General features: G+C 44.4%; 1 protein-coding gene across 4 annotated transcripts in view; it reads left to right on the top strand.

Annotated features, from left to right (window-relative positions):
- LOC147016729 (3',5'-cyclic-AMP phosphodiesterase 4C-like) overlaps positions 1 to 27,438 on the top strand; it is a 171,456-nt gene that overhangs the window by 35,692 nt on the left and 108,326 nt on the right. For 3 of the 4 annotated variants that reach the window (XM_085847863.1, XM_085847861.1, XM_085847860.1), the window contains one exon: positions 18,432 to 18,489. In XM_085847863.1, the coding sequence (XP_085703989.1) occupies positions 18,448 to 18,489 (42 nt within the window). In that variant the 5' untranslated portion in view covers positions 18,432 to 18,447. Of the gene's footprint in view, positions 1 to 17,687; positions 17,706 to 18,431; positions 18,490 to 27,438 lie in introns of those variants that run through there. The other variant, XM_085847862.1, reaches the window with a different exon arrangement.

The following is a 27,438-nucleotide window of genomic DNA, read 5'->3' as shown; positions in this document are numbered from 1 at the left end:
ATCGCTGGCGTCTCCAGGCTTTTATAAGCATTGCAATGTATCCAGCAATTTATAGGTATAATGATCAGGCATTCGATGATATAAGTGAGGAAAGTGAAGAAAAAAAACTTTATCGTTCAGAATTTGTTGTGGCCAGCTCCAAATCATGGCATTGTTGAGCAGGCCAAAAAAATGGTGGCTTAAGACTCTTGCGAACTGACAGAGGGCTGACCAAGATGCCATGCCACCATCTTTGTAAGGCTTTTTTTGTGATGATCACCCCTAAATTATCTTTAAAAGGAGTGTTTAAATTAACCCAAACACCCAATTTTCATTCATACATCATTTTGGAGTTACCTTGGTATACATGCAAAATTTGGGGCCGCGAGGTTTCATGGTTTTGGAGTTATGGAGAAGACGGACAGACTGACAGATGGACTGATGGACGAATGCACACTGCCATTTATTAGTACCGATATAAAAGCTCTTTCTAACCACTGACTTATTGACACACTGACTCACTCACTTATATAAATGTTAATGTACCTTCTAGGCGGGATAGAAAGCTGAAATTTTGCATACTGATGCAACTCAAAGCCAACATCCCAGTAAAGATCACCAAAACTGTCGGAAGATGTCCATAAATGAAAATATCTGCGAATAAGAGTTGGCCAGTGCAGACTCGCTCTGCCCACGCAGTCACGTTACCTCAGATAATGGACAAAGATATGGAACACTTTGCAGAATATTGCTCGGGCAACAATTGGTATATTCAGCTGTGTATGCCAAGCTTTCATTTTGCTTTTAGCAGCGGCTGTGGAAGGTTGTGGAGTGAAAAGCTCGACCTTTTATTCTACGTCCGATGTGTTTTATGGTGCTTTGACCTTCTCTCTCCATACAGTGTACAGTTTTTAGGTCATCTCTTCAAGCATGACCTAATAATATGGGTGTCGATGTCCTTCGATCCGTCCGTCTGTCCGTTCACAATGAAGTTGAAGCGGGAGATCTGGTCATTAGTGATCCTGATAGAGGTCGATGAGACGTACACGATGGTATGACTTTCAAGGTCACCGAAGGTCAAGGTCAAGGTCACGAGGCCTTTGAAGTTGTGAAAATGACGATTTTCAAATTCTATCTCCTCCGCCATTTCTTAAGCAATCTCAAATTTGATTGTAGCATATGAATCTATGGGACAATATCTAAATTTTGATCAGGCCGGATTTTCGATATTAGCTTTTGTTTTCGTGTCACGTGACTTCAAAGTTGGCAAAAAATGCGAAAATGACAATTTTCATGCGAAAATGACTTTTCAAAATCTATCTCCTCCTACATTTCTCAAGCAATCTTGAATTTGATTGTGGCATATGAATCTATGGGACAATATCTAAATTTGGTCGGGACGGATTTTCGAATTTCGCTTTCGTTTTCACGTCACGTGACTTCAAAGTTTGCAAAAACTGCCCTACCTTCAGGAGGCTATATATTCTCAACTGGGCATGGTCAAAGTTAGTGAATGGTGTCATTGCATAGCAGCTGACCTTTTATATTATATATTTATACATTTTTTGCTGAAAGTGCAAAAGTTTCAAAACCCGAAATGTAAACGTCGGCATTTATTTTCAAAATATAATTTCGTGTACGCGAGCCAAAATGCCGAGTCATCTTTAACCAAACTGCGCAGTTGGAGCTGCGCAGTTGGAGCTGCGCAGTAGAACTGCGCAGTATTCTTCGGTCATAACTGAACATTGAGAACTTGTGGTATTATTTCTCGCAGAGATGACCGTCACTCCCGCACGGGAGTAATATTTTTCAATATTCGATTGCACAAAGTGAAATATTCCGTGAACTATTTTATATTTTTCTATCGCTTTGAGAAGTATTACTATTTATAGTTTTGTGTGTTCCCTCGGTATACTTCCTTCCGGAAAGCCGGGCTTTTAAAGAGCAGGTTTTGGGTTGCTGATGACTTCGCGTGATCCGAAGGTTGTAAGCACATTAATAAACGTGGGGTATTTATTTTCTTACATTTGAAACTCAAAATATGCTAAAATTATCTTTTCAGTCAACACTTTTCTCGGTGATCGAAAAACAGACCGGAAGTTACTGAAGATGCTATGACGTCACGTTCTCCAAAAACTTTGTGAACATTCGGAAACAGCGTGTAAACAATGGCGAGATGCGAATCAGAGAGTGATTTCAGCGGCGATGAAATTGAGTGTGTTCATTTCGATATTGCCAAGGACGAGTCGGAGGATTATGGGAATTTATACTATGGAGTTTCTGGCCTTGAGCCATATAAATTTGAGCCACTTGCAAGTGCCAGAAAATGGCCTATTTCGTGTACAAGTGGCAGGACTGACTGTCCGGAAGTTCACACTGACAGACTCCACCAGACAGATTGGTTTGTAGATTTTCATTTTCTTGTTCGATGCATAAAATAATGTAAAGTTTGATTCGTCTGTGACTTGACATAATAATTTTTTAACCCTTTTAGCCTGGTGTTGGCTCAGTGGTTAGGGTGGTGGCTCGGGATCCTCGGGTCCTGAGTTCAAGCCCCGTCTGCCGCTGAATTAATACACCAGGGGGTTGACTCAGCCTGTCATCCTTCCGAGGTCGGCGAAATGAGTACCAGTTCCAGTGTGTGTACTGGTAGAGGGGCACTGCATCAGAGACACAGTCGCGCTTCAAGAAATGATAGCTACCCTGGCAGCTAAGCTGCCATAAGACCAACACCAACCCTCTAGTCACTCAAGAGTCAGAAATAGAATGAATCAATAATGGACCCTTGGTGTTGAAGTCTTTCTGACAGCTGAGCTTGACCCCAGCGAAAGTGATGATGGCGTGGCCGATGGGGAAGAGATTCTCAGCCGCGTTCCCCATTACGGGTTACAACGTACGGACTTCCGGATAGTGATGACTGACTCTATTCTAATAATTTCTCGATTTCTTATGCGCATTTATAGATAAACACAATGCCCCACTCGTTGAGAGGAGACACAGTGTGAGAAGATGAAGCAGGAGCCAGCTGAGGAGGAGAAGGCTGAATGGTGGGCACAGCATCACGCTTGTTTTGAAACCGAGCTCACTCATTGCGTTGCCTTCGTAATCCTCGGCTGTGAAATGGTCACCACAAATGACAAGTCGATCCAAAGGGTCCTCTTTACCCGTTTTCTTTGGGGGAAAATTCGCCCGTTTTGTTTGTACAAATCTTATCCACTGCTGGCGAATGCTTGATTCCTTTGGGAATCGGTGGGAGCGATTACCCGTTTTCCAGCCATTTTCGCAAAACATGACGACACATGTACGAGGCATGATGTATAAATATCCAAATAATTTTGTTCTACAATAATTCAAAGTAAAAAAGGATAATATAAACAGTCGCAAGCTCAAAATAAGCGAAAGAACGGCCCGCTCAACTGGATACTTCTTCAATGAGCAAGTGAGCATCCGCTTTGTTTTGGAGAACGTGAAGTCACCATCCATATATGGGCACACGGCTGTTTTTTTCAACGGCCTCGAGAAATAACAACTTCGGAGTTAAATTTCATTATTTTTCCCAATAGTTAGGCAACTACAATAGTTTGCATCAAACTATTTAATGCACATATAATCATATTGATAAATTTTCAGAACATGTTTGTTGAGCTGCAACCTGCTCTTTAAAACGGTCGAAAGAGAACGGAATTTATCCATTATAAAGGAAGCAATTATAAATGATTCCTACGTCTATGTTTCTGACCTATGCTGTGCATAAGCCTTGATACGTTTTAAATATTGCTAATTACTAAGTAGTCAGAGTAGTGAGCAATTTTCTTAAATACTACGGAATCATCATAATGATGATAGCACACTTTATAAATCTTGCATATTTAATTATATTGCGTTTTGGGTCACATGACTTGCCATTTGTTTGGTCATTGTTTGATTGTATTTATTATGAATATGCAACATTCTTCGTTTGTCTTTTGGCTTGCATAACACTGTAACCAAGTGCATTGAATATTTGTTCACGAAAAAATATTTTCACGAAAAATATAAGTGACCACTATATTCGTTATTTATGTCTGTATGTATGTATGTATGTATGTCTGTATGTCTGTATGTGTCTGTTGGGTAGTCGATGTAGTCGAAAACAAAATTATTTTTTTTTGAGATTTGTACTACCCTTATTATCAGTATTTAAAATGGCGATTTCAGTTAATACAATGGCGATTTCGATGAAACTTGGTTGGTAGGTTCATACCATGACCTAGTTGTGTGCAAATGAGAACCGTTGCTATGGACGCCACCGTTGCCTAGCAACGGGACTTTGAAATTTTTGAAAAATCATAAAAAAATTTAGTTTTTCGAAAATCTAAAATCGGGCCACGAGCGACTGTGAGCAGTACATTCAGCCATATTGTCAAAAATTTCCAGCCGGATCCTTTGAAAACTGTCAGAGAAGATAGACTTTGAATGAACCCTGGTCGAAAACAATAAAAAAACGAAGTTCGTTATATCTCAGAGACTGAGTCAGATATACATGAAACCGGTATGGTAGGTTCATGGTATGTCCTAGTTATGTGTGAGAAAGAACCGTTGCTATGGACCCCTCTGTTGCCTAGCAACGGCTGACTACCCATTAGGGTGGTCCAAAAAAGTCGAAAAAAATAGAATATTGCTCCACAAGCTTAAAATTATTCTAATATGATCCAATAACGTGCATAAATTTTTTTTAGCATTATCGGAGGTGACTTAGAGGTCGCTCCATTTGACGACTTTTAGTCTCATGACTTGAATAAATTAGGGTATGGTCAGGTACGATTATGGGTACTTCAGGATGTCCGAGGTGGAAATGGAGTGCATTTACGAACTCTATGGGGTTGATTTACTCTAAGAAATGACTGCACCGACATTGAATTTGTAATGTCCGGAGAGCAGTGAGGCACGTAGAGTTGTGAGAGTTGCCGTAACTCTGCTTATTGCGTGTCCGGATGTACACTACTCCGAGCCTCCAGCGGACGCGAACAGCTATATGCCCTGCAGACACGTGACTACCAACACCACTCCTCCACGCCCCCACAACGCTCCCCGCCAATACACCACACTCCTCCCTCCTAAAAGTATGATTATAAAATGACAATTATAATGAGAAGCATAATTGGCAAAGAATACTACGACATAAAAACTAAAGAGGAACAAAACGACATTAACCATGTAAAATCTCCCAAGTACCACGTCGCTTGATCCAACCCTGGGGTGATGGTCGGGCTGTGAATCAAACCCAGATGAGACGGCACAAAAGAAAACGTGCTTCATCTGCACAACCTGTCACAATAATGCTGTCGTTATAACCTGGCCCATAATTCAGCCCTCTATCTCCATCACAACATATATTGTGTTGGCGCGAGTGAGTTGAAACCCAAATGCAGTGGACAGGTGCTCGAGTACTGAGTTGCACGACGAACCCAATGATGTCTGCAGACCACAATAACCACGGCCATTTTAAATATATAAAGAAGCAAGTCAGGAGCACAGTATCACCATGCAGCAGAAGCGCCCCCAGGCGGCCCATGCTTACACGCCATCCGGCGAGGTCGAGGTGACATGATTAGACGAACCTCCCGCACCCCCGGCCGACAAGCTTGCTCGTCCCCCACGGACAGAAACAGGTAAACACGCTGAGTCCACCAGACATGAGGGCGCCGTCGCTGGTGTGGAGCAGCGGGGAGGGCGGCCTTGGGAAGATAACGGCCTGGCCCCCACGAGAGTAACGGGAGGGGTGATGCTGAACAGCGCCGGAGTCCCACGTGCAAGTCGAACCAGGCAATTAGCCGGCTCGATTACCAGCCATCCCACACCAAAACCGCGCATCAAATCCAGTCGAGATCTCCATGCACGTCCACACGGACGATCAGCGTACACTGCATGCACAGCCATGTCATAAAGCAGCAAGAACATCGTCTGCGCAGATGCAAACTTCCCTTCACGTACAGCGCGTTCCCCCAGTATAATTCCCACACATGAGAGGGTAGCGAACCGTGGACTCTCCTCGAAGCCGGAGATCAGAAAGACCTCTTTATTCGCAACGATCGTCCGCAAGTTCTTCACATCATATTGATCATATTGATCATTATATTGATTGATCCCAACCAAACACATTATGCTCACACGCGGACTGTCGACATTTGCTTTAACAATGCCATGCGGAATCACTCGTGCCGCGAGAATCAAACACACAACAATTAACAATTTATGAACCGCGCTGCACGCACGCCTCTTGGTTGTCACAACGTTGAGGCAACTTGCGTGCCGGTTCCCATCTGAACGTCGCAGAGGCCACCGTCAATGTTCGCGTTCCGCGAACTTCTTCAATGCGACCGGCTCGCTCCAATCCCCTGCTGAAATCGCCTGAACGACACAGGTGTGCACTGTATCATGAGCGCAGCGCAAGCGCGAGAGTCCGTCGCAGCTGGCATGACCCCCGTTGCTCCAGAACCGTATATCGTAGTTGCAGGAAGCAATGACCGGAAACCCATGTTGCATCGTCGCGGCTCCTGCCGCCGGAACCTCGCCCTCGGGTCTCAAGGAAGGCCCGGGCCCAAATGGAGGTACGTGCCCCGAAGGAGGGACAGGTGCACCTGGAGGTACGAACTCCGAAACAGGAACCTCCTCCTCCTCCCGCCGAAACTCTACTCGGCCCGGCACGGGACGTCCAAGGCCACTGGCTGGCGCCATCCAGTCGAGTTGAATGCGGGCCAACCTGCTCCGACCCAAAAGGGCGAGCCCCTCCCCTCGCACCACGGACCGTGAGAGCGCGACCCGCTGACCTAGATGGGTGACCAAAACGTGTGCCCTGCCAACCGCTGGTAGCGCTTCACCGGTATACGTGTGCAATGCGAGGGTAGACCTGAAAAGACGTAGACCGGGGAGTGCACGAGCGGTGCGCTCGCTTACGATCGACACCGCCGCTCCGGTATCAACTCGAAACACGATCGGTGTCCCGTTCACTTCGACCTCCGCTGTCATTGGTCTTGTCACCTTCTGACCAATTGAAAACAGGCGCAACATCGGCTGCATCCCCTGCTCCGGGCCACCGGGATCGCTACGCCCAGGCTGCAAGACTCGACCCGGGGCGTAAAAATATACGTCATGCACAAAACACCGTACCGGCAGTAGGTCTCGACCCGGGACGTTGGGGTCGCTTCGCACACCGCCATCCATGACGGTTATGATGGCCAACGACACCTGGCACACACACCGTAGCTGTCCCTGAGTGTTCAGACCGCCGTCCGACTGACCGCGTTGCAACGTTCGGTCACGACCGGTACCGAAGACTGTGCGTGCGGCCGTGGGCGCTTGGTACACCGCGCGGACCTCCGGATCACCTGTCGCGCTCCGGCCATTGAGGCTCCGGAAATCTCTCAGAGTCTGTGCGACGGCCGACGCTGCGTTTGAGTTGAATGTAATGTCCTCGTCCTTTAGCCGTGGCATTGCAGAAACCATGCTCGAGGCTTGCAAATCAGAAATAAAACTATCTCCGAGCCCAGCCGTTCACTCAACGTGAATTTGAACCACGCTGATGTGCAGGCGCCGGCGAGATGCCTCACTCGTGCGGCGAAACTCGCGATGCGCTTCCCTGGGCTCCTCGCCACTCGAACTCGAACCGCGCTAGCTGCGCTGATTTTCCCGGCGCTCCGTGCACCCTACAATCCAATTGCTCTGGCAAACGACTCAAAGTCAATACCGAGGAAAACCAGGCACCCTGCACGCGCCGATCCGAAACAGCCTCGTCGCCAATGTAATGTCCGGAGAGCAGTGAGGCACGTGGAGTCGTGAGGGTTGCCGTAACTGTGTTTATTGCGTGTCCGGATGTACACTACTCCGAGCCTCCAGCGGACGCGAACAGCTATATGCCCTGCAGACTCGTGACTACCAACACCACTCCTCCACGCCCCCACAACGCTCCCGCCAATACACCACAGAATTCACTACCATTTCGAAAATATGACCTCAAACAAGATTTATCATTACTGGAGTTGAGTAACTAATCCTACTCATTTTGATATTTTCTAATCTGTCATTAGTTTGTTGTCCGTCTAAACATTTCTTAGAGTAAACCGACCCCACTGAGTTTGAAAATGCAGTCCATTTTCACCTAGGAAGTTCAGAAGTGTACGGATTCACATCTCACCAAACCCTAGAAGATAGACTTTGAATGAACCCTGGTCGAAAACAATAAAAAAAACGAAATTCGTTATATCTCAGAGACTATTAGTCAGATATACATGAAACCGGTATGGTAGGTTCATGGTATGTCCTAGTTATGTGTGAGAAAGAACCGTTGCTATAGACCCCTCCGTTGCCTAGCAACGGCCGAAAAACCTCAAAATGTGGGGGTATTTTGACGAAAAAAACAATCTGCAGCATTAACCTTTGAAGCAAAAATCATGAATTTTCTTGTGCTTAATAAGCAGGTCATTTCCCATCGAACGGGCCTATCGCGTCAGGTTCTATTGGGTAGTCGACTACCCATGTCCGCCTACCAGCTTGTCTGTCTGTCTGTCCCGAGCATAGCTCCGTGGGTTTTGATCCGATCCTGATGAAATTTTGGTGGGAGGTTTATATCACGATCTAGTTGTGTTTTCCTGAAAATGGGCGTGGTACACCCATTATGGGCGGAGCCACGTCCAAAGAACATGTGTTTTTAGGGACTAGCCGATTTCAATTTGCATCTCCTAGGGGGGTTGTCGAATCTGGCAGGGGTTTTGGTATTTGGTTAGCCCAATGGCACCTGCATAGCCCCACGGAGCTCGATTTTTTTTTTTTTTCATTTTAGTCCCAAGGTCAAGGTCACAAGGTCATGAACTTAGAAAATTTCCAATTTTGACATAAAAATCAGATGACCGCCCAAACTTTGAGCGCTAGGATGACAATATTTTTTATGCATAATCTTGAGGTTATTCCCCACCAGGTCAGGTATGGGAGCATGTGCCAGAACAGCGCGTCGCTGCGTCCACTTTCCGCCGGTACTCCGGGGGCCTCCGTCTGGCCATCCCCCAGGCAGATGCCAGGCCCATCCCCATCTCCTTGAGATGATGGTCAACCTGCTGCAACCATGAGGCACGTGGTCGGCCCACTGGCTTCCTCCACTCATGAGACTCCCTCGCTGAGAGAATCTGGTGAGCAGGATCAGCATCAGGAAAACGAGCCACATGTCCATACAGCCGCAGCTGACGCTCACGGACTATGCAGGTAACAAATCTCATCCGAGTCTCTCTCAGCAACCGCTCGTTGGACACAAAATCCGACCAGCGATAGCCAAGGATTCTCCGAAGAGACCTGGTACCAAAGGAATTAAGTCTCCGTCTCAGATCCTTGGTCAAAGTCCAAGTCTCGCACCCATAGAGCAAGACTGGAAGTACCAAGGACCTGAAGACTCGGACTTTCGTCCTCCCGCACAGGTACCGGCAGCGCCACACCCCATGATCCAGTGAATCCATGACTCCCCAGGCCCGACCCAGACGTCTATTGACCTCCGGCTCACAACCTGCGGAGACATGAATATCACTGCCAAGGTAAGTGAATCTATCCACGACCTCAACATCCTCACCACAAACAGACACAGACAGGACAGCAGCATCCAAGATGTCACCGAAAGCCTGGATCTTTGTTTTGACCCAAGAAATCCGTAATCCCAACGGCTCCGACTCCTCATTCAGCACCTCGAGGGCCCCCAAGAGGATGTCTAAAGTCTCCGCAAAGATGACTGCATCATCTGCAAAATCAAGGTCCGAGATCTTGACATTGCCAAACGATGCACCGCAACTTGATCTCTCCGACATCCTCCCAAAATCCAGTCCATACAAGTGCTGAAAAGTGTGGGGGCAAGTACACATCCCTGACGAACTCCAGTAACAACTGGAAATAAGTCAGAGGCGGTACCCCCACACTTCACAGCACTCTCAGTACCAGAGTAGAGTTCAGACATCAGATCGATCAGTTTCGGTGGCACCCCACGAAGACCAAGAATCCTCCAGAGGACATCCCGATTCACTGAATCGAACGCTTTACAGAGATCAACATAGGCTGCAAGCAGCCCCTGCCGAAACTCTCGTCTGCGTTCAGTGAGGACACGAAGAGCAAGGATACGGTCAATCGTTGACCTCTTTGGTGTAAAGCCTGACTGCTCTGGACGCTGGTGCTCAAGCAGATGGTGGCGAACCCTATCAAGAATTATCCGAGCAAAGACCTTGCCCGGCACTGAGAGCAGCGTCACCCCTCGGTAGTTGTTGCAGTCTTGGCGATCACCCTTCCCTTTCCAGAGAGGGACAACAAGGCCCCTCTTCCAGTCAGTTGGGATGATGCCTGTGTTCCAGGCAGAGCACAAAACTGCATGCAACGACACGAGTGCAGCATTTCCACCAGCCTTGAGAAGTTCAGCATGGATGCCACAGATCCCTGGAGCTTTGCCCCGTTTCAACTGGTTCACCGCAGCCCGTGTTTCCACAAGCGATGGTGGACCACAGTTGATTCGAGGGTCAGCAACAGGGATTGTAACACCCTTGACGTCCAACTCGACAGCTGGGGGGATCAGCCTGGTACAACCGCTCAAAGTAACCGGCCCAGCGGGCCTTCACTTCAGACTCCTCTGTCAAGAGCCTACCACTCTCTGCTCGAACTGCAGTGCTCCGAGGGATGGGCTTGGATGAACGTAATGCGCGAATTCCCCTGTAAGCGGGACGAGAATCACCTGTCCACAGGTGATGCTCTACCCCCTCACAGATTCCTCGCACATAGGCCTCCTTGTCCACCCTCAGTGCACGTACAGTTTTACGCCTCAGCTCCCTGAACAGCTCAGCTCTGCCATTCAGCCTGGCCCTGCGACTCTGGTCAATGGTATCCAGTGTCCCTTGAGAGACAAAATTCTTCTTTGCCCTGCGGTGAACTCCAAGGCATCCAGCGGCAACATCAAGGACGGTGGTCTTGAAGGTGCTCCACAACTCTTCAGGACCCCCCAAAGCACCCAGACCCTCCAAGTGTCCACTCAGCCTGTTCGCAAACTCCTCAGCTACTCTCTCATCCCTGAGCTTGGCAACATCCAGCCTAGGCTGGGATGGTACCATTCTCCAGGATTTAAGGTGCAGCTTTAGAGTTGCTACAACAAGCCTGTGGTCAGTATTGAGGAACTGAGCACTCCGGTAGACCCTGCAGTTCTGGATCATCCTCCAACGACCGTCAATGAGGACATGGTCAATCTCCTTTGCCACACCGCCAGCGTTGGAATACCAAGTCCAGCGATGAGCTTGCGGGCGCTGAAACCATGAACCAGCCACCCTAAGTCCATGACTTCTTGCAAAGTCAAGGAACTTAGTGCTATTCTGGTTCATAGTTCCTGACCCATGGGGACCAACACACACCTCATAACCATCCCTATCAGTTCCAGTCGATGCATTGAAATCCCCCAAGACTAGAAGTGTATCTCGTCTGGGGCACTGATCAACCACAGACTCGAGTGTGGCGTAGAATGCATCCTTCACGGTAAGATCACTCACCTCAGTCGGAGCATAAATAGAGACCAGGGAAATGACACCTAACTTTGCACTTCAATCCTCCCCCCCCAAATCCCCCACACACCACGATACCACCCCACCCTCACACCATGTGTGTTTGCTTATATATACTGGGTACACTCTTTCACCCATGGGGCTCACACTTGCGTGGGTGGTCCTGCGTGGGAAATTCCCCACCTAAAGTCTTGAAACCATTTTTCTCTATCTCGAACACCTTGCCCGTGGCGCCCCCTTCAAGTTTGTTTTTACACTGATTTCATCAAAGTATGGATAATCCGAGGAGTGTGAAATGCTATGCCATATAGCCTATATGACGTTATATTGTTCCTGGAATGTTCCAGAGGAAGTTTTGTACCAAAGGTCATAATCCTTGACCTTTGACCTTTAGAGTTCACAAAGGTCAAATTTTCAAAGTTGTGGGAATCGAACCGGGTTTTCGACCTTCTTCGACAAACTCACTCCAATAAGCTATAGCACGTATCCTGTTTCCTTATTTTAATGTCCACAACATTGTTTTGGGACCTTTTATAGGTTATGCAAAGGTCAAATTTTTAAAGTTGTTGAACGAAACCCGATTTTCGACATTTTGCAGCTAATAACCTGTCACTCGTATCACATCATGTTGATCATTTTTATAACTTGGTCAAACATCATCACATTGTCTCATCCTTGACTTCTGAAACAATCTACATCGTCAAATACTGCTCGTGAACCATCGTCGTCTTCAGACTTGTACAGTATTAAAAGTTCTCTCACAATTCACCTCGATATACATATTTGAGCCGTGTGTGTGTGTGTGTGTGTGTGTGTGTGTGTGTGTGTGTGTGTGTGTGTGTGTGTGTGTGTGTGTGTGTGTGTGTGTGTGTGTGTGTGTGTGTGTGTGTGTGTGTTTGTTTCTGATTTGCCAGCCACACCTTTTGACCCATGGGGCTCAAACCTACCATGAAGACTGTTCACTCCCCCAGGGCGGTTTTGCACTTCAATCCTCCCCCCCCAAATCCCCCACACACCACGATACCACCCCACCCTCACACCATGTGTGTTTGCTTATATATACTGGGTACACTCTTTCACCCATGGGGCTCACACTTGCGTGGGTGGTCCTGCGTGGGAAAATGGTGCCCAACCGCTCTCTGGGCGGGAAACGTATAGGAGGCAATTCGGGTGGTGATATTCAACTTCAGGGCTCAGAGACCGCCGTGTAGCTCCTTTCGTCAATCACCCTCATCGATGCCGCCTGCTCTCTGCTGAATGGTGCCGCTTCTTTCTCCCTAAGGCTCAATACGAGGCTTCAAGGCTGGTTCCACACAATTCAGCCATAATGCCCTCTTCTTTCAACTGCCAATCCTGCCTGTCTCGCTTCTGTCCCGCTCTGAGCCTTCATCTTGACTCCTTGTCCCCCATGTGGACTATCTGACTACCCTCACTCTCTTTCCACTGGTTCTCTCTGAACCTAACTTTTTCCTCCTCTGATGTCACACCCATCAATCTTCCACTCCGGCGGCGTGGCTTCACCAGCCGTCACCCCTGGAGGCGGGGCTTTCTGCCTGCTTGGACGTACAGCTCGGTTGTCTTTGTTTTCAGGACGTGATCCCTTTATATCGCCGGTCTTGAAATGTAAAAACATAGGAAAAGGTCATGGGGGAAATCACTTACTGGGAGAACTTATCCTTAAACCTTACCGAATTTGACAAAGCACCACCACCTGTGTGGTGACAAATAACACAAGCTCACAGTTTCCCTACTTAATTTACATTGAGATGTCTCCTACTCATCCATGGGCCATGCTGCACTATACAATCCTAACTTTCCTATGAAATTCCTCCATCCACCCCACAAACATAATAATATAATTAAATAAGGCCGTTAATTATCTTCAAAAGGGGTGTTTTAATTAACCTAAACACCCAATTCTCATCCATGCACTACCATGGAGTTCCCTTCATATGCATGCAAAGTTTCAGGCTGCTAGGTTTTATGGTATTGGAGTTATGGAGGAGACACATTGACTGACACACAAACACTGACATTTATTAGTATGGAAGATAATAATAAATGTCAGTGTGTCAGTCAGTCAGTCAGTCATTGTCTCCTCCATAACTCCAATACCATAAAACCTAGCGGCCTGAAACTTTGCATGCATATGAAGGGAACTCCATGGTAGTGCATGAATAGGAATTGGGTGTTTGGGTTAATTAAAACACCCCTTTTGAAGATAATTAATGGCCTTATTTAATTATATCCTTTATCAGGTGCATCCTCTGCCACCTCGCTCTCATCCTTTGTTCCCTTGCCCTCCCTCGATGAGTCTTAATTCACCATTTTTGGCCTGCTCGACAATGCCTTGACTTGGAACAGGCCACAATGATTTCTTAATGAGTTTTTTTTTCATATTCCTTACTGGTATCATCGAATGCCTGATCACCATACCTATGATTCACTTGATACATTGATATGCTTATAAATGCCCGGAGACGCCAGCGTTCGTGGCTTTATTTCATTTCCGCACATGCCTTAACCTCGAGAATCTCTTAAACTAAGCCAAATTATAAAATTTGTGCTCCAGAATCGAACTTAACAGCAGATCTAACTGCTTAAAAATAAGTCAGCACTGGCTGCAAAGGTAGGAACTCATAACTAGCATGTTTGTTTGCCTTTAGAATCCCTTGGTCGGATTGAGACAAAAGTTTCACCATCAGAGCGACTACTCATGTCGTCTTCTTCTTTCGGCTGCTCCCGTTAGGGGTCGCCACAGCGGATCATCCATATGATCCGCATAGTGATTTGGCACATGTTTTACGCCGGATGCCCTTCCTGACGCAACCCTGGTCGCCTCTTACAACACAGGGATATGGTACACCTATTTTAACCGGGTTATACACCGGCCCAGTACACTGGTACTCATTTCACTGACCTCGGAAGGATGACAGGCTGAGTCAACCCCCTGGTGTATTAATTCAGTGGCCCAACGGGGCTTGAACTCAGGACCTTTTGGATCCAAAGCCGCTGCCCTCGCCACTGCGCCAACACCAGGCTTGGAGCGACTACTCATGTAGAATGTTTTAATGATAATTATGACGTCATAGGTCATGTGGTGCGGCAGCCATGTTGGAAAAAAGGAAAAACTTTGGACCTCGGTATATTCAAAACCACACCATGGAAAAAATTGAAACTTAGCACATAGTAAGTACTCCTCCTGGGGAATGAGTGTGATGTGTTTTTTGTCATGTCATAGGTGCCTTCGTTATGACGTCATAATTGCATAAGTAGAACGCCACAAGGAAAACCCTCAAAAATCTTCTTCTCTGAAACGGCTGAACAGATCGAGGCGAAACTTTACAGGTATGACCTCCTATCCATGAGGAACAAAACGATCACACATATGATGTCATGGGTCTCATGGTTTGGCAGCCATATTGCATTGAACGAAAATAAGAATTTTTTAAATCTTGAACCGTTTACAAATCATTGTGAAACTTCACAATTATGATCTAAGGTTTGATGGGGAATGATGATGGGGTTATGATGGGGAATATAGGTTTTAAATTTCAACCTGATCGGATGCATTATCTTGCAGCCAGAGTTATTTGATTTTTTTTTTTTTCATCTGAGTTCCTGTTTTATTTTTATTTTTGAATAAGGCTTACTTGGCTGTGCCTGGATTGGTTTTAGGGTAGAGGAGTAGCAGTTAAAACCTGAATCCTATCCAGGTTCCTCCTGATGACTTAATCTTTGCTTTTTGCTTGTTTGGGTTCCTTCTGATGACTCCAATGCAGGAGTGTACCTATTTGGTCTTCCATTTGATTTGAATTGAATTAATTTTAATCCCATTCTGAATTCAATTGAATAATAAGAATATAAAACGGCATGGGTCAGTGTCAGGTTTCCAATCAAAGTGGGGTTGCATCAAAGCGGGACGTCTTGGTACCCTTTCATCATTGTCAGCAGTTATAAAGTGGCAGTTATAGTTTTGTCTATTATTAATTACGTAACACACCAGTGCACAAACACCACACAAAACTACACAAACATCACACAAAACAAGTCCTGGTGAGGGTCTGCAATCTCTGATTGCTCTTTCTTGGTTCTTAATTGCTTTAGGTAAGAAATCGATTTATAGAACAAAACAATGAAACTGGAAAACCCTTAAGGAGTACAGATAACCGTTGACCATGATTAAGGACCTGGTAATCGGTCAAATTAAGATGGAATTTTGGTTTCATGACATAAAAGTTTTTTTTAATCTCTCTCTCTTTCTCTCTTTCTCTCTTTCTCTCTTTCTCTCTTTCTCTCTTTCTCTCTTTCTCTCTTTCTCTCTTTCTCTCTTTCTCTCTTTCTTCATTCATTCCCTTGTTTTGTTGCGTCCAACTGTGCCCCCATTCTCCTCCCCCAGGTTGCCATTTTATCCTCTGTTTCCCGCTCTTCCCTGAGCCTACATTTTGTAAATAACAAAAAATAATCTCTCTGGCATACTGCGGACCACATGCCATGTATGAGATGAATGGGAAGAGGAAGTATAAAGGAATAATTCTCCAGATGCTTCAAGCTAGTCAAATGACCACCAGTATAAACAGGCATCCTTATTGTTTTCCACACTTGTTTGGATGGAATGATGCAATCCAACATGTAATAGAATGTGTCCTAAAGAGGTTGCAGGCATCTCCTTTTGATGTATATGGTGGTTTGGAGGTGGGATGGAGGAAGGACATTTGTATTCACAAAAAGGAGAGGCGTGGAGTCGTCACACATCTATGAATCATGGTCATTGATTACATATTCATATATAATTTGCAGTATTTTAGGCAAATTTTTAAGCCTGATTTTTACTTGTCTAATTAGAGTAAATGCCAATTCCAATAATAAAAAAAGCTATCACATTTCTTTTAATTTCTATCCCATTAACTTAATATATCAATTTCCTCATCTTCTATATAATGACCATGCTCTTACACGTTGAATTGAATCAAACTCGATCACTATATCCCTATAAAATATATTTGCACATCATCAATGTCTGCAACTTTTGATCTTCCCTCTTTTGTCGTTTAGTTTTGGAGTTTAAGTGAGAATTACTGTTACCCGTGGTATGGGAGGATGCAGTGTTCAAGGCTCAATCCTCTATTGCAGAAGCATTGAACACCTGTGTCTTAAGTGGAAGATCAATCATAGATGTGCAATCAAAGTTTAAAACATGTGTGTTCATCCACATTTGTATTTGAACTTTGCTTTTGGAAAAAACAAGCGCATCTATTTTAATGGATTATTATCTGTATCGTTGGTAGAAGGCAGTGGGTTTAGGGGTATATGGTTGCAGGTTGTTGCAGATACTCTATGTGTGTAATGTGTTTATTGCCATTTTGTGCAATTCTAGCATTTCGGTTACATGTGCGATGTTGTTAAGTTACATTTTGATCAACGGAACACTTTGTTTACTTATTTTATTTATTTTAAAACAAATTAATTTTAAAAGAATAGCATTCACAACCAATAGTACCTCTTGGTGTGTGTAAACTTCTGGTCAATACAGACTGGAAGCCAAGAGTTGCACCTTCTGAACTGACCTTACCAAATAATAAATCACATACTTATAAATCCACCCTCTTCAAATTTGGAAACAGTAATGATTTTAATTGTCATCATATCCTTTCATGACTCACTGTGCATGGAGTAAGTGAAAAATTCCTTTTTAGCAACTGACAGTTAAGGATTCAAGCCCTGACTGCTTGAAGTGTCGGACGGCATTGTTTTCACCGCTGCAGCACCATCTTTAGAATGGCGAAGGGAGGAGGTGTGTTGAGGGTAGGAGAATGGTTAAGGGCAATGATTTTGAATCCCATGGGTAATTTTGGAGCAGTTACTGCCAAGCTGCCTCTCATTCAGTTATCAACTCCCAGGCTGATACCATTCAGGGCACACAATGACATCAAGGCTTCTTCCCAAAGGCCTTCATTTGTAGCTCATTCCAAAATGTCGAACTTGCATGACAAGCAATTTGTCATTATTTATGATCCTGACAAATGTTACATTCGTAGTATCGAAATAAATTCCAGCAGTTGATTAATTTTGATTGAAATGTTTTTTTCAATATCCACGTTATCACAACTTTAGCTTAAATTTCCTCCTGTCCCACAGGTTAAAGCTCACGTTCCACATTCTACAAGCAAAATGCAATGGGTATGGCTGTCCTTTCCAAAGAATATCCCATAGGAAAGTAACCTACTGTATATGACTTGTATGATGTCTTGTACTATTTCTGATAGAATCCTACATAAGTCTTATCAGATGTCTTGATGTTTATTTTATTATTGCACTGCATATAGCATCCCATATGAGACTTACATAGGATGTCCTATGGGATACCTTCCTCTATAAGCTTCCTTGATAGGACATTTTGGTAAGGGCAATCTCATCACATTCTCGAGCGACCATTATTTATAACGAACACGTTAGTTCCTGCGTGATCTAAAGAAACATGAACATATGTCATTGAAATAGATACAGTGTCAGCTTTCCCTGATTACAGGTTCAATGTGTGGGTTGCACTAATAAGAGCGAACAGTTGCACGGAAGAAATTTTTAAGGCATGGGGGTGCACAAGCACAAAACCAAGGCAACAAGAACAATATTTGTATGATGATAAAAGTAATGCAACACCAGTCTCTTCTCATTAAAAAACAAAAAAATTCTCTCGCTACACCTGTGGTTTCCATCATGCTTCCTTAAAATTATGACTTTATAAGTGCTCACTCCATTCCTGCTTCCCCTTCATGATTTCCCATGGTGCCTTAAGGAAGATAACATCCGCATCTCCTGTTGGTCACTGATTGCCTCTTTGCCAACCCACTCCTGTCTGCCCATTTGGGACTAATTATGGTGCCTGTTTTCCTCTTCTTTCCTCAGGGTGTTGATTTCGACAATGAGGAAAAGTCGGAGCAGCTTGGACCTCGGTGATGAAGAGGTAATATTAAAATGAACAAGTCTGTCTGTGTGTACTCGTCTTGGTGTCATTTGTTTTTTGTCCATTGTGTCTTCACCTGAAACATTGTATATGGCGGTGATGATGATGATTATGACGATGATATGATTTGTTGTTGGATTTCTTACTGTGTGTGGGGCCTTGCATGTGGTTGCCACAGTAGTTGTAAATCAAGAAGGAATTGCAAACCTTAATTGAATTGAGAGAAGGTAGTTGAAGAATTTGATCAGGATGTCAGCCAAAATCCATCTGACAGAACGTTTCCGAGGTAGCATGCTATCCCTTGAAGCCATCTAGTCCAGGTTTGATTCCCAACCCGTCAGATTGGTGCTTTGCAAGCAGGGCATTGAATCACAGTGTGCTGTCCCTTGGATGGACGCAAAGGTGGGTATCCTCTCTGCGAGCTGGTTAGACCAATTGTGGATGTTAAAGATCCGACAGTGTCCTTCGCGAAGAGTCGGTGAGTTATCGCCGGCACCCCGCGAGCAAATTATAAATTCCAGCCCAAATTAGCTCAAATTGAACATCAGACCTGGGCAGCTGGTTTGTCAAGCACTTGAGCTAATCTACCTCCTCCGGCCAACCAAACAAATAGGTATGAATAATTGGGTCCATTAAATAAGTCGTAGTATGAGCAGTAGTATAGTGGTGATGGTAGGAAGAGTAGTAGTGGAAGTAGAACAAGTAGTAGTCATAGTAGTCGTAGGAGTAGGATAGGGTGGCAGTAAAAAATCATCTTTGGCACTACCTTTCAGTTAATGTGTAACATGCAATCATGGCATTTGTGTACAGGAATGATCTCATCATGGATACTTGATTACCGTGGCCTTGTATCGATTCAGCTCAAATATTTGATCCGACCTCTACTTGTGACTCATTGTGACACACCGCAAACACTACTTTATTCTGCATTGATGAAGGTTAATTAAGGTGCATTATTAAAACGAGTATGTCGGCTGGGGAGGGTGGAGGTCAGCTTGTCTGAAAATAGGGAGTGGAAGGGTAGGCGTGGTGCCTTAGGGAAGAGAAGAGAAAGGAGATTGGTTTGGAAAGGGGAATGAAAGGGTCATCTATGAAATGATGGGACCAGGTTGGGGGTTTTGGGGGGGGGGCTGGAACTCCACCATTTCACATAAGTAATAAATGGATGACTTTTACCGTTGTGAAAGTGAAAAAAACTGAGTTCATGGATGCAGAATGGGAGCCATGACTGTGTTAACATCTTGCCGGTTATGCTACTAAAGATGTTTTTTCAAACAAATCTGGACTGCTTGGAATAATGTTGAACCCAACTGATAACGTGCACAGTGAAAGTTGTTCAGTTTTGAGTGCAATGAGCATTTTAATTCAAATTTTGTTGCTGCATGGTTTCATTGTAGATCCATTTTTTGTAATCGGAATGCATTTCAGAAACGACAGCGAAAGACTTTGCAGGGGACTGGTACTCTTTCTTGCTTTAATCCGATAACTAACACCAGTCTCGCAGTGGCAGGAAATTGGTTAACAAGACAAATTAATCAAATTTTGTTGCTACATATTGACTAATTATATTGGAGTAAAATTTACCAAATTCATCAGCAATGTTAGATGCAAGGAAGGGGACGTGCAGACAAGGAAGACGTGTAGATTTTCGTGTGTGTGTGTGTGTGTGTGTGTGTGTGTGTGTGTGTGTGTGTGTGTGTGTGTGTGTGTGTGTGTGTGTGTGTCCGTCCCAGCCATTCCTTCCTTCTCCATCCCTGTGAAACAGTAACTAATGGCTTTCTGGTTGTCTATCCGCTCATTGTCAGCTGCTATCTCACTTCTTCACACGTGGTCGATCAGTTGTTATTTGCGATGTGATGTGGGTGTGTGCTGTGCTGTCGGGATGGGTGAGGACGCTGCACACGTTAGATGTTCGGCCTTCATTTTCCTATGTCTACCATTGCCTTTGATTTCCTTGCACAACATTGGTAGTCCCTCACGATTAACACCGTTTCTTCGGTTTTGCTTTGAGATGCAAAATTGCTTCTCATCCTTTGACGTGTGAAGTAGCATTGCAGAGAGATGAACTCTTGGCGGAGAAATAATTGCCTTTGGATTTTTAATTGGAGTGACCATGACAACATAAAGACCTTATAACGGTTGATTATTTTTCATGTAGCATTCCTGAAAATGGTTAATAACAATAATAGACACTGCCTGGCTATAAAATGTGAAGTCCCCATCGGAGGGGTTCTAAAGAATGCAGCATTATAAATAAAATATATTAAACAGCCGAACAGGTGTAAATTTAATAAGAATTTCATAAACACAGAAATATTTAATTAATTTACGATTTTAATAATCACAGTAAAATGTAATTCATTTCAGAATTTCATCAACACAGAAAATACGACCACCTTCACAGCATTGGCCAGGAATGTGATACTTGGAATTAATAACGTGGAAGTGAATACAAATAAAGAAATATTTTATGGGAATGTAAACCAAAAACGTAAAATGAAGTATCCATCGATGTTGATAAAATATGCTATAATAATAATAATAATCATAATAAAACGATTCCTATCACACCATAAAGGCACATAGGGCTGCCAAAGCAGTTTCATTAGCAAGGAGAACAGTCCTCAACAGGTCACCACTCTGACACAGATTATCCCGAATGGTTATTACCCCCAGTACACTGGTACTCATTTCACTGATCTCAGAAGGATGACAGGCTGAGTCGACCCCACCTGGTGTTAATTCAACAGCTGACAGGGTCTTGACCTCAGAACCCTAAAGTCCCAAGCCAGCCACTTTAACCAGTAAGCCAACACCAGACACTCCATAACATAATATGTAAAGACAATTATTTAATTATCCATCTTTTTTTTTGAGCAATCATGTGAGAATCTGTTCTTACCTGATATTCAAAGTACTTTACTATGTTTGAGCAATACAGTATCTCAAGAGATTTTGATAGTGATGACATGAGCACCATAGCTTGAAAATAAAACATTAAACTAGAAGGGCACTCGGTAGAGCGCATACCTCCGCCACCCAATGCCTGATCCACAAGAACGTATCGGGCCCAATAATTTTTTGAAATATCATGCGAAACAGTATGATACAGTTTTTGACCCTATCTCTCAATAGTGAAGAATCACTTTAAAAATTCAATAATTCTCGTATCCAGATCCAGATTCGGATCTTCACCAAAATCGAATCAATTCTTCCTTGTGACATACCCAACCTGGCCACCAAGTTTCGTCCGAATCCGTCCACAACTTTTTGAGATATCGTAATATATATATATATATATATATATATATATATATATATATATATATATATATATATATATATATATTGTTGCGGGCTGGGGGTCGGGAGAGAAGACTACTGGGGGGGGGAGGGGGGAAGCTATCTCAGCTCCCACCAGACTCCCCTGAATTGGAGGTCACTGAACCGACCGTGGACGCCAATAACTCAACCACGTGACCTCGGGTCCTCCCGTCTATGGGATAATCGGGTTACCTAATTAATCACGTGATTTAATTACCGGGGAACACGCCCTCGGTACGCCTTGTCCGAACAAGATTACTCTACCAGATCGGATCACTTTACCGGATCGGATGCAGCCGAGCGACACTGCCAAGGACGTACCGGCTAAAAGGAACAGATCGTTTGGAATAAAGTCCTGCCTAAGCTAGGATTCGGACCATGCTGGATCAATGAAAGAAACCACAAAAACGAGCTGGGAACATTTCAAATAATAATTTATTAACAATGGGCGAGGAATGGGATGTGGTACGATCAAGATTTATTGGAGTGTGTTGTGCAGAGATAGTGGGAAGAGGTGTAGTGTAGCAAATAAACAAGCATCTTACAAAAGCAGACACAGAGCAGACTTAACATGAAAATAATAACAATAATAATGATAACAATAACGATCTACTGCAGTCTTACTTAAGCAGACAGGCACCAGGACACACACATACACGCACACACACCGACACAGAAAACCGATGAAGAGGGAGTATTGAAACAAGAAGGGAGAGGAGTTGAGGCTACGATCTCGGTACCTTTGTACTTGATTGCACGAACACTCCACCAATACGTTTCGGGGGGGGGGGGGCGGATGCTCCATGGTACAGTACCCAACAGCTGGCACATCGTCTCTGGCTTCAGCAGCGCGTGTGGAGATCATGTTAGTGAAGGAGGGGCTTGAGTGGAGAAGGGGTGGAGTCCAGAGTGCGTGGATGGAATGGGTCAACGTCGGGTGGGCGGAGATGAGGAGGCGGAGTCCATTCAGCAGGGGGTGGGTCGTGGCAATGTCGACGAGGGCGAGGCAGAGAGAGATGTGGAGGGACTGCTCCGACCTTTATAGGACTTGCAGCGCGGGGCGGGGGCCACCCTGTCATCACATGAATCGGGCGCTCCGATTGGCCCCAACCCCTCACACGGCCCACTAACTTTGGCCGGAAACCACACCACTTCGTTTCCAGCAAGGTCTTCTCAGACATCGAGAATATTCTGCTCCGACCCCACGACATGACACAAATCGCTCACACTGAAATTGGCGCACACACACACACCCCTGCAAAAACTCCCGGGCCGTGCCCTGGTGACTGGCCGAGAGTCCCTCATGCCCGCTCGGACGTCCGACCAGCGCCGATCAATGCGCCTATTCCACGCACGCCAACGTGGCCCACACTGTACAACATTCCCCTGCTCGATCCCAGCTTCGCTGGCCGTAGAGACGAGAAGACGTTCACCATCCGTGGGGAATCCGCTGCTGCTCGCGAGGGCCAAAGGTACATTGTTATGAATAAATCCATGCATGTTTCATGCAGTACGCGCGGATCCGCCATGGCCCATGTGGTCAGTGCTCACGTTCGCCAAATTCTGCTAGCGTGTGAGCGTGGCGAACACCGATATGTGTCAGATATTGAGAAAATACGATACAAAGTCGCGAGCAGTGCATTTGTGCCCTGCTTTGTATGATCACAAAGTCGCGAGCGGCGTACGTGTCTGCCTTCGAGCACATTCCATACAGTGCGCATGGTTCGGCCATTACACATGTGGCCAGCGCTCACGTCCGCACGACTCTGCTAGAGTATGCGCGGGGCAAACACCAATATGTATCAGATATTTGGTTGAAAAGGAACGCACCGCTTTTGCTTCGCACACTCGGATCCCGCCAAACGTGGTTAGGAGTCGCCTATATCGGCCTCCGTACGCGTTTCATGCAGCGTGGGCGTCGTGCTGGCTGTGTTTTCTGTGTTGTGCAAAACACCATTTGTGCAGCCTCTTAAGAGATATTCATTCGTATGCCTTTTTAATGCAACCGGAAATCTTCCCCAGATCATCGGAAGTTCGAGTCGATAATCTTGAACCGCCAAGTGCACTTTATGACTCGCCTCACACGTTGGGTTGAGGGCTCGCTTGGGAACGGGGCTCTGCGCTGTTAATGCTCGCGCGTCATCGTTTCCTCGCAGCGGCGCCGCACGCGCTGGCCTTCGCGAGGACCCATCTCACAGCAAAGGTGCACGTGGCTCAGATTTAACTGAAGAATAATCAGAAAAGAAGAGTTGGGACAAAATGAAGAAAAAAATGATGTAAGCAAACCTAGTGATGAGATCATTGCTATGTACACCCCAGTTGTCCCACTTGACAAAAGGGAAGGGGACTATCTTCACGTATATTAATGGAATAACTGTCTTGGGACCACTATCTGTCGCATGCATGCAGTTCCGAGAATTGCAACAATATATATGTACATATATATATATATATATATATATATATATATATATATATATATATATATATATATATATATATATATATATATATATATATGTATAGATATATACAGGGTGTCCCCAAAAAATGGACTCACTCTTTAAATGATAATCAATGCGTTGTTTATTGACTTAGAAACAAGATTAATGGTTAAATGTATAAATGGATAAATGCATGTTTAAAAATGTTCAAACACAGCCGATAACGCGGACCAATGGATTCAACAGCGTTACGAATCATTTCATTTGGAACTGCAAGACATTGTCTTTCAATTTCCTCTTTCAGCTCATCGACTGTTGCTGATTTTTAGCCGTAAACCTTATCTTTGAGATATCCCCATAAAAAGAAGTCCATTGGAGTGAGGTCTGGGGAACGCACAGGGAATTCAACACTACCTCTTTGCCCAATCCATCTGTTCGGAAAAGTTGTTTCGAGATAGGCCCTTACATCACGGTGGAAGTGGGGAGGTGCTCCATCTTGCTGAAAGTAAATGTCTTCATCACCAAATATCTCTTCGACATGTGGACCGACGGATTCCTGCAGCAAGTTTAAGTAAACATCCCCAGTGACAGTTTGGTCAAAAAAGAATGGCCCTAGGATGCCCAATTTGCTAATATCCCACACCACACAGTAACCCCTGGTAAGTTTAAATGCTGTTCCATAGTAACATGTGGAATTTCAGGAGGCCAGTAGGTGCAATTGTGTCGGTTAATTGAGCCATTTAACTTGAAGCTGACCTCATCGCTCCAAACAATTTTGGATGGAAATGCTGCATCTTCTTCGCATTTGCCCAGGTACCACTCACAAAATTGAGCTCTCCGGTCAGGATCGTCTTCATTTTTTTGGAATGGAATTAATTTTGGAATGTAACTTTTCCAATTAATTCGCTTCAAAATGCGATGGGCGTTTGATTTTGGGATTCCTGTCTCACGAGGCATTTGTCGTACAGATTTCCGTGGGGAGCGGTAGAGGGTTTCCAGCAATTGATTTTCCTTTGCGGGGGTGGTTAATGACCGTGGTCTTCCTGAACACTCGTTATGGATGTCATGCACAGTTCCATCTGTTTCAAACTTATCTCGGATGCGAGCAATGGTGCGTCGCATTCGTGGATCTTTGTGAAAATGTCTTCTAAATTGTCTTTGCACTTCCATGATGTTTTCGTGCTTCCAGCAGCACTTTATGATAAATTTTCTTTCTTCAACACCCACTCGTACTTCTGCCATGATTATGGTCAATTTGATCTGAAAATAAATGAAAAATTCAATGAGTTATGAGGAGCCAAAATGTGAGTACATTTTTTGGGACACCATGTATATATAAGTATGTATGTATATATGTATGTATATATATATATATATATATATATATATATATATATATATATATATATATATATATATATATATATATATAAAGTTTTAGAACACCCCCATTTTTCCAGTTTTTACTGAAATTTAAGCAGTTTAATGTACTTTGATATTAAAGCAGAGAACAAATAAACAATTGCAGTTAAAAAAGAAATCCTGGAATAGTTTTGTTTAATTCTAAATTTAATTTAATCTAAATTTAAGTTTTGTTTAAAATTTAAATTTAATCAATTTTTGACTCATCAAAGTAGCCACCTTTTGCAGATGTAACAGCCGAACATACTCGTGGCATTATTAAGACAATGGAAATCAAATATTGTTCAGAAAGTTCTTCCCAACACTGTTGCAGAAGTTCCCACAAACATGTTCCACTTGTAGGTTGCTTTGCTTTCACCCTTCTGTCAAGTTCATCCCAAACCAGCTCGATGGGGTTTAAGTCTGGAGAGTGTGCTGGCCATTCCATGATTTAAAGCCTCCCGTCTTGTTCTTTTCTTCTAAGGTAGTTCTGACATAGCCTGGAGGTATGTTTTGTGTCCTTAACTTGCTGTAGGATGAACCCCCTGACCAACTAGGCATAGACCATGAGGGTATTGCAAGGTGCTGCAAAATGTTGTGGTAGCCCTTTTGGTTAAGGGTGCCAGTCACTGCAAGTCACCGAGTCTGGATCCAGCAAAAGAGCCCCAGATCATCACGCTTCCTCCTCCATGTTTGACAGTTGTCACACACTAAGGAACCATCCTTTCGCCCACTCGATGGCGTACAAAAACCTGCGTGATGAACCGAAGATTTCAAATTTTGATTCATCGGTCCATAAGACCTTCTTCCACTTTTCAGTCATCCACTGGCAGTGCTTCATGGCCCAGGCAAGCCTCTTTTTCTTATTTTGCCATCTTAGCAATGGCTTTCTTACTGCCACTCGACCTGTCAACCTGCAGCTTGAAGTCTTCTCCTCACAGTTGAAACTGAGACTTCCTTACTTTGACCAGTGTTAAGCTGTGCATGAAGCTGCTGTCCTGTGAGCCACCGATCACACAAGCTGTTGACTCTCAGAAACTTGTCTTCTGATTGTGTTGTGGCTTTGGGTCTGCCAGACCTCTTCCTGTCAGAGTTTCCTCCAGTTTCCAAGTGCCTTTTGATTGTGTAGGAAACTGTACTCACTGACACCTTGGCTTCTTTGCAATTTCTCTAAAGGAAAGACCTCCACTTTTAAGGGTTATAATGGACTGTCTGTCTTCCTTTGTTAATTGTCTTTTTCTCACCATTATGATAGCAATAGGGCCTATACTACTTCCTGCAGTGCAATATTGTCCAAATAATGCTTCAGAGGGTGTAGCAACACAGTTTGCTCCAATACTGCTTTTATACAGACAGAGGGTTTGTAACAAATCAACAAAAGTTGGGACACCTGGAGGAATTGTTTGCATCAACTTTCAAGGCTTAATTTACTTCCATTGCTGCAGAACAGCTGCAGTTGCTAACCCATTACTTGTTCCCTGAAAAGGGCCCTTTGTTAACAACTCTGAAATTTACATTATTTTTCAGTTTTTGGTAACCTGAACCGTTTTTTTTAACCTCTGGCAATTTACCGCTTAGCTTTGTACCATTTCAGGTTATTCACTGGACTTGAACTGCTTAAATTTCAGTAAAAACTGGAAAAATGGGGGTGTTCTAAAACTTTTGACCGGTGGTGTATATATTGTTCCGGTTCTCGGAGCCGCATGCATACAACAGATGGTGTCCCAAGACAGTTATTCCATTATTATATGTGTAGATAGTCCCCTTCCTTTTGTTTAGC

The sequence above is a fragment of the Eptatretus burgeri genome, chromosome 11, assembly GCF_056783735.1.
Source record: "Eptatretus burgeri isolate ZD-2024b chromosome 11, Ebu_testis_v1, whole genome shotgun sequence".
Classification (NCBI taxonomy): domain Eukaryota; kingdom Metazoa; phylum Chordata; class Myxini; order Myxiniformes; family Myxinidae; genus Eptatretus; species Eptatretus burgeri.
Note: the sequence above shows the minus strand (reverse complement) of the source record. Positions and strands in the feature narration are given on the sequence as shown.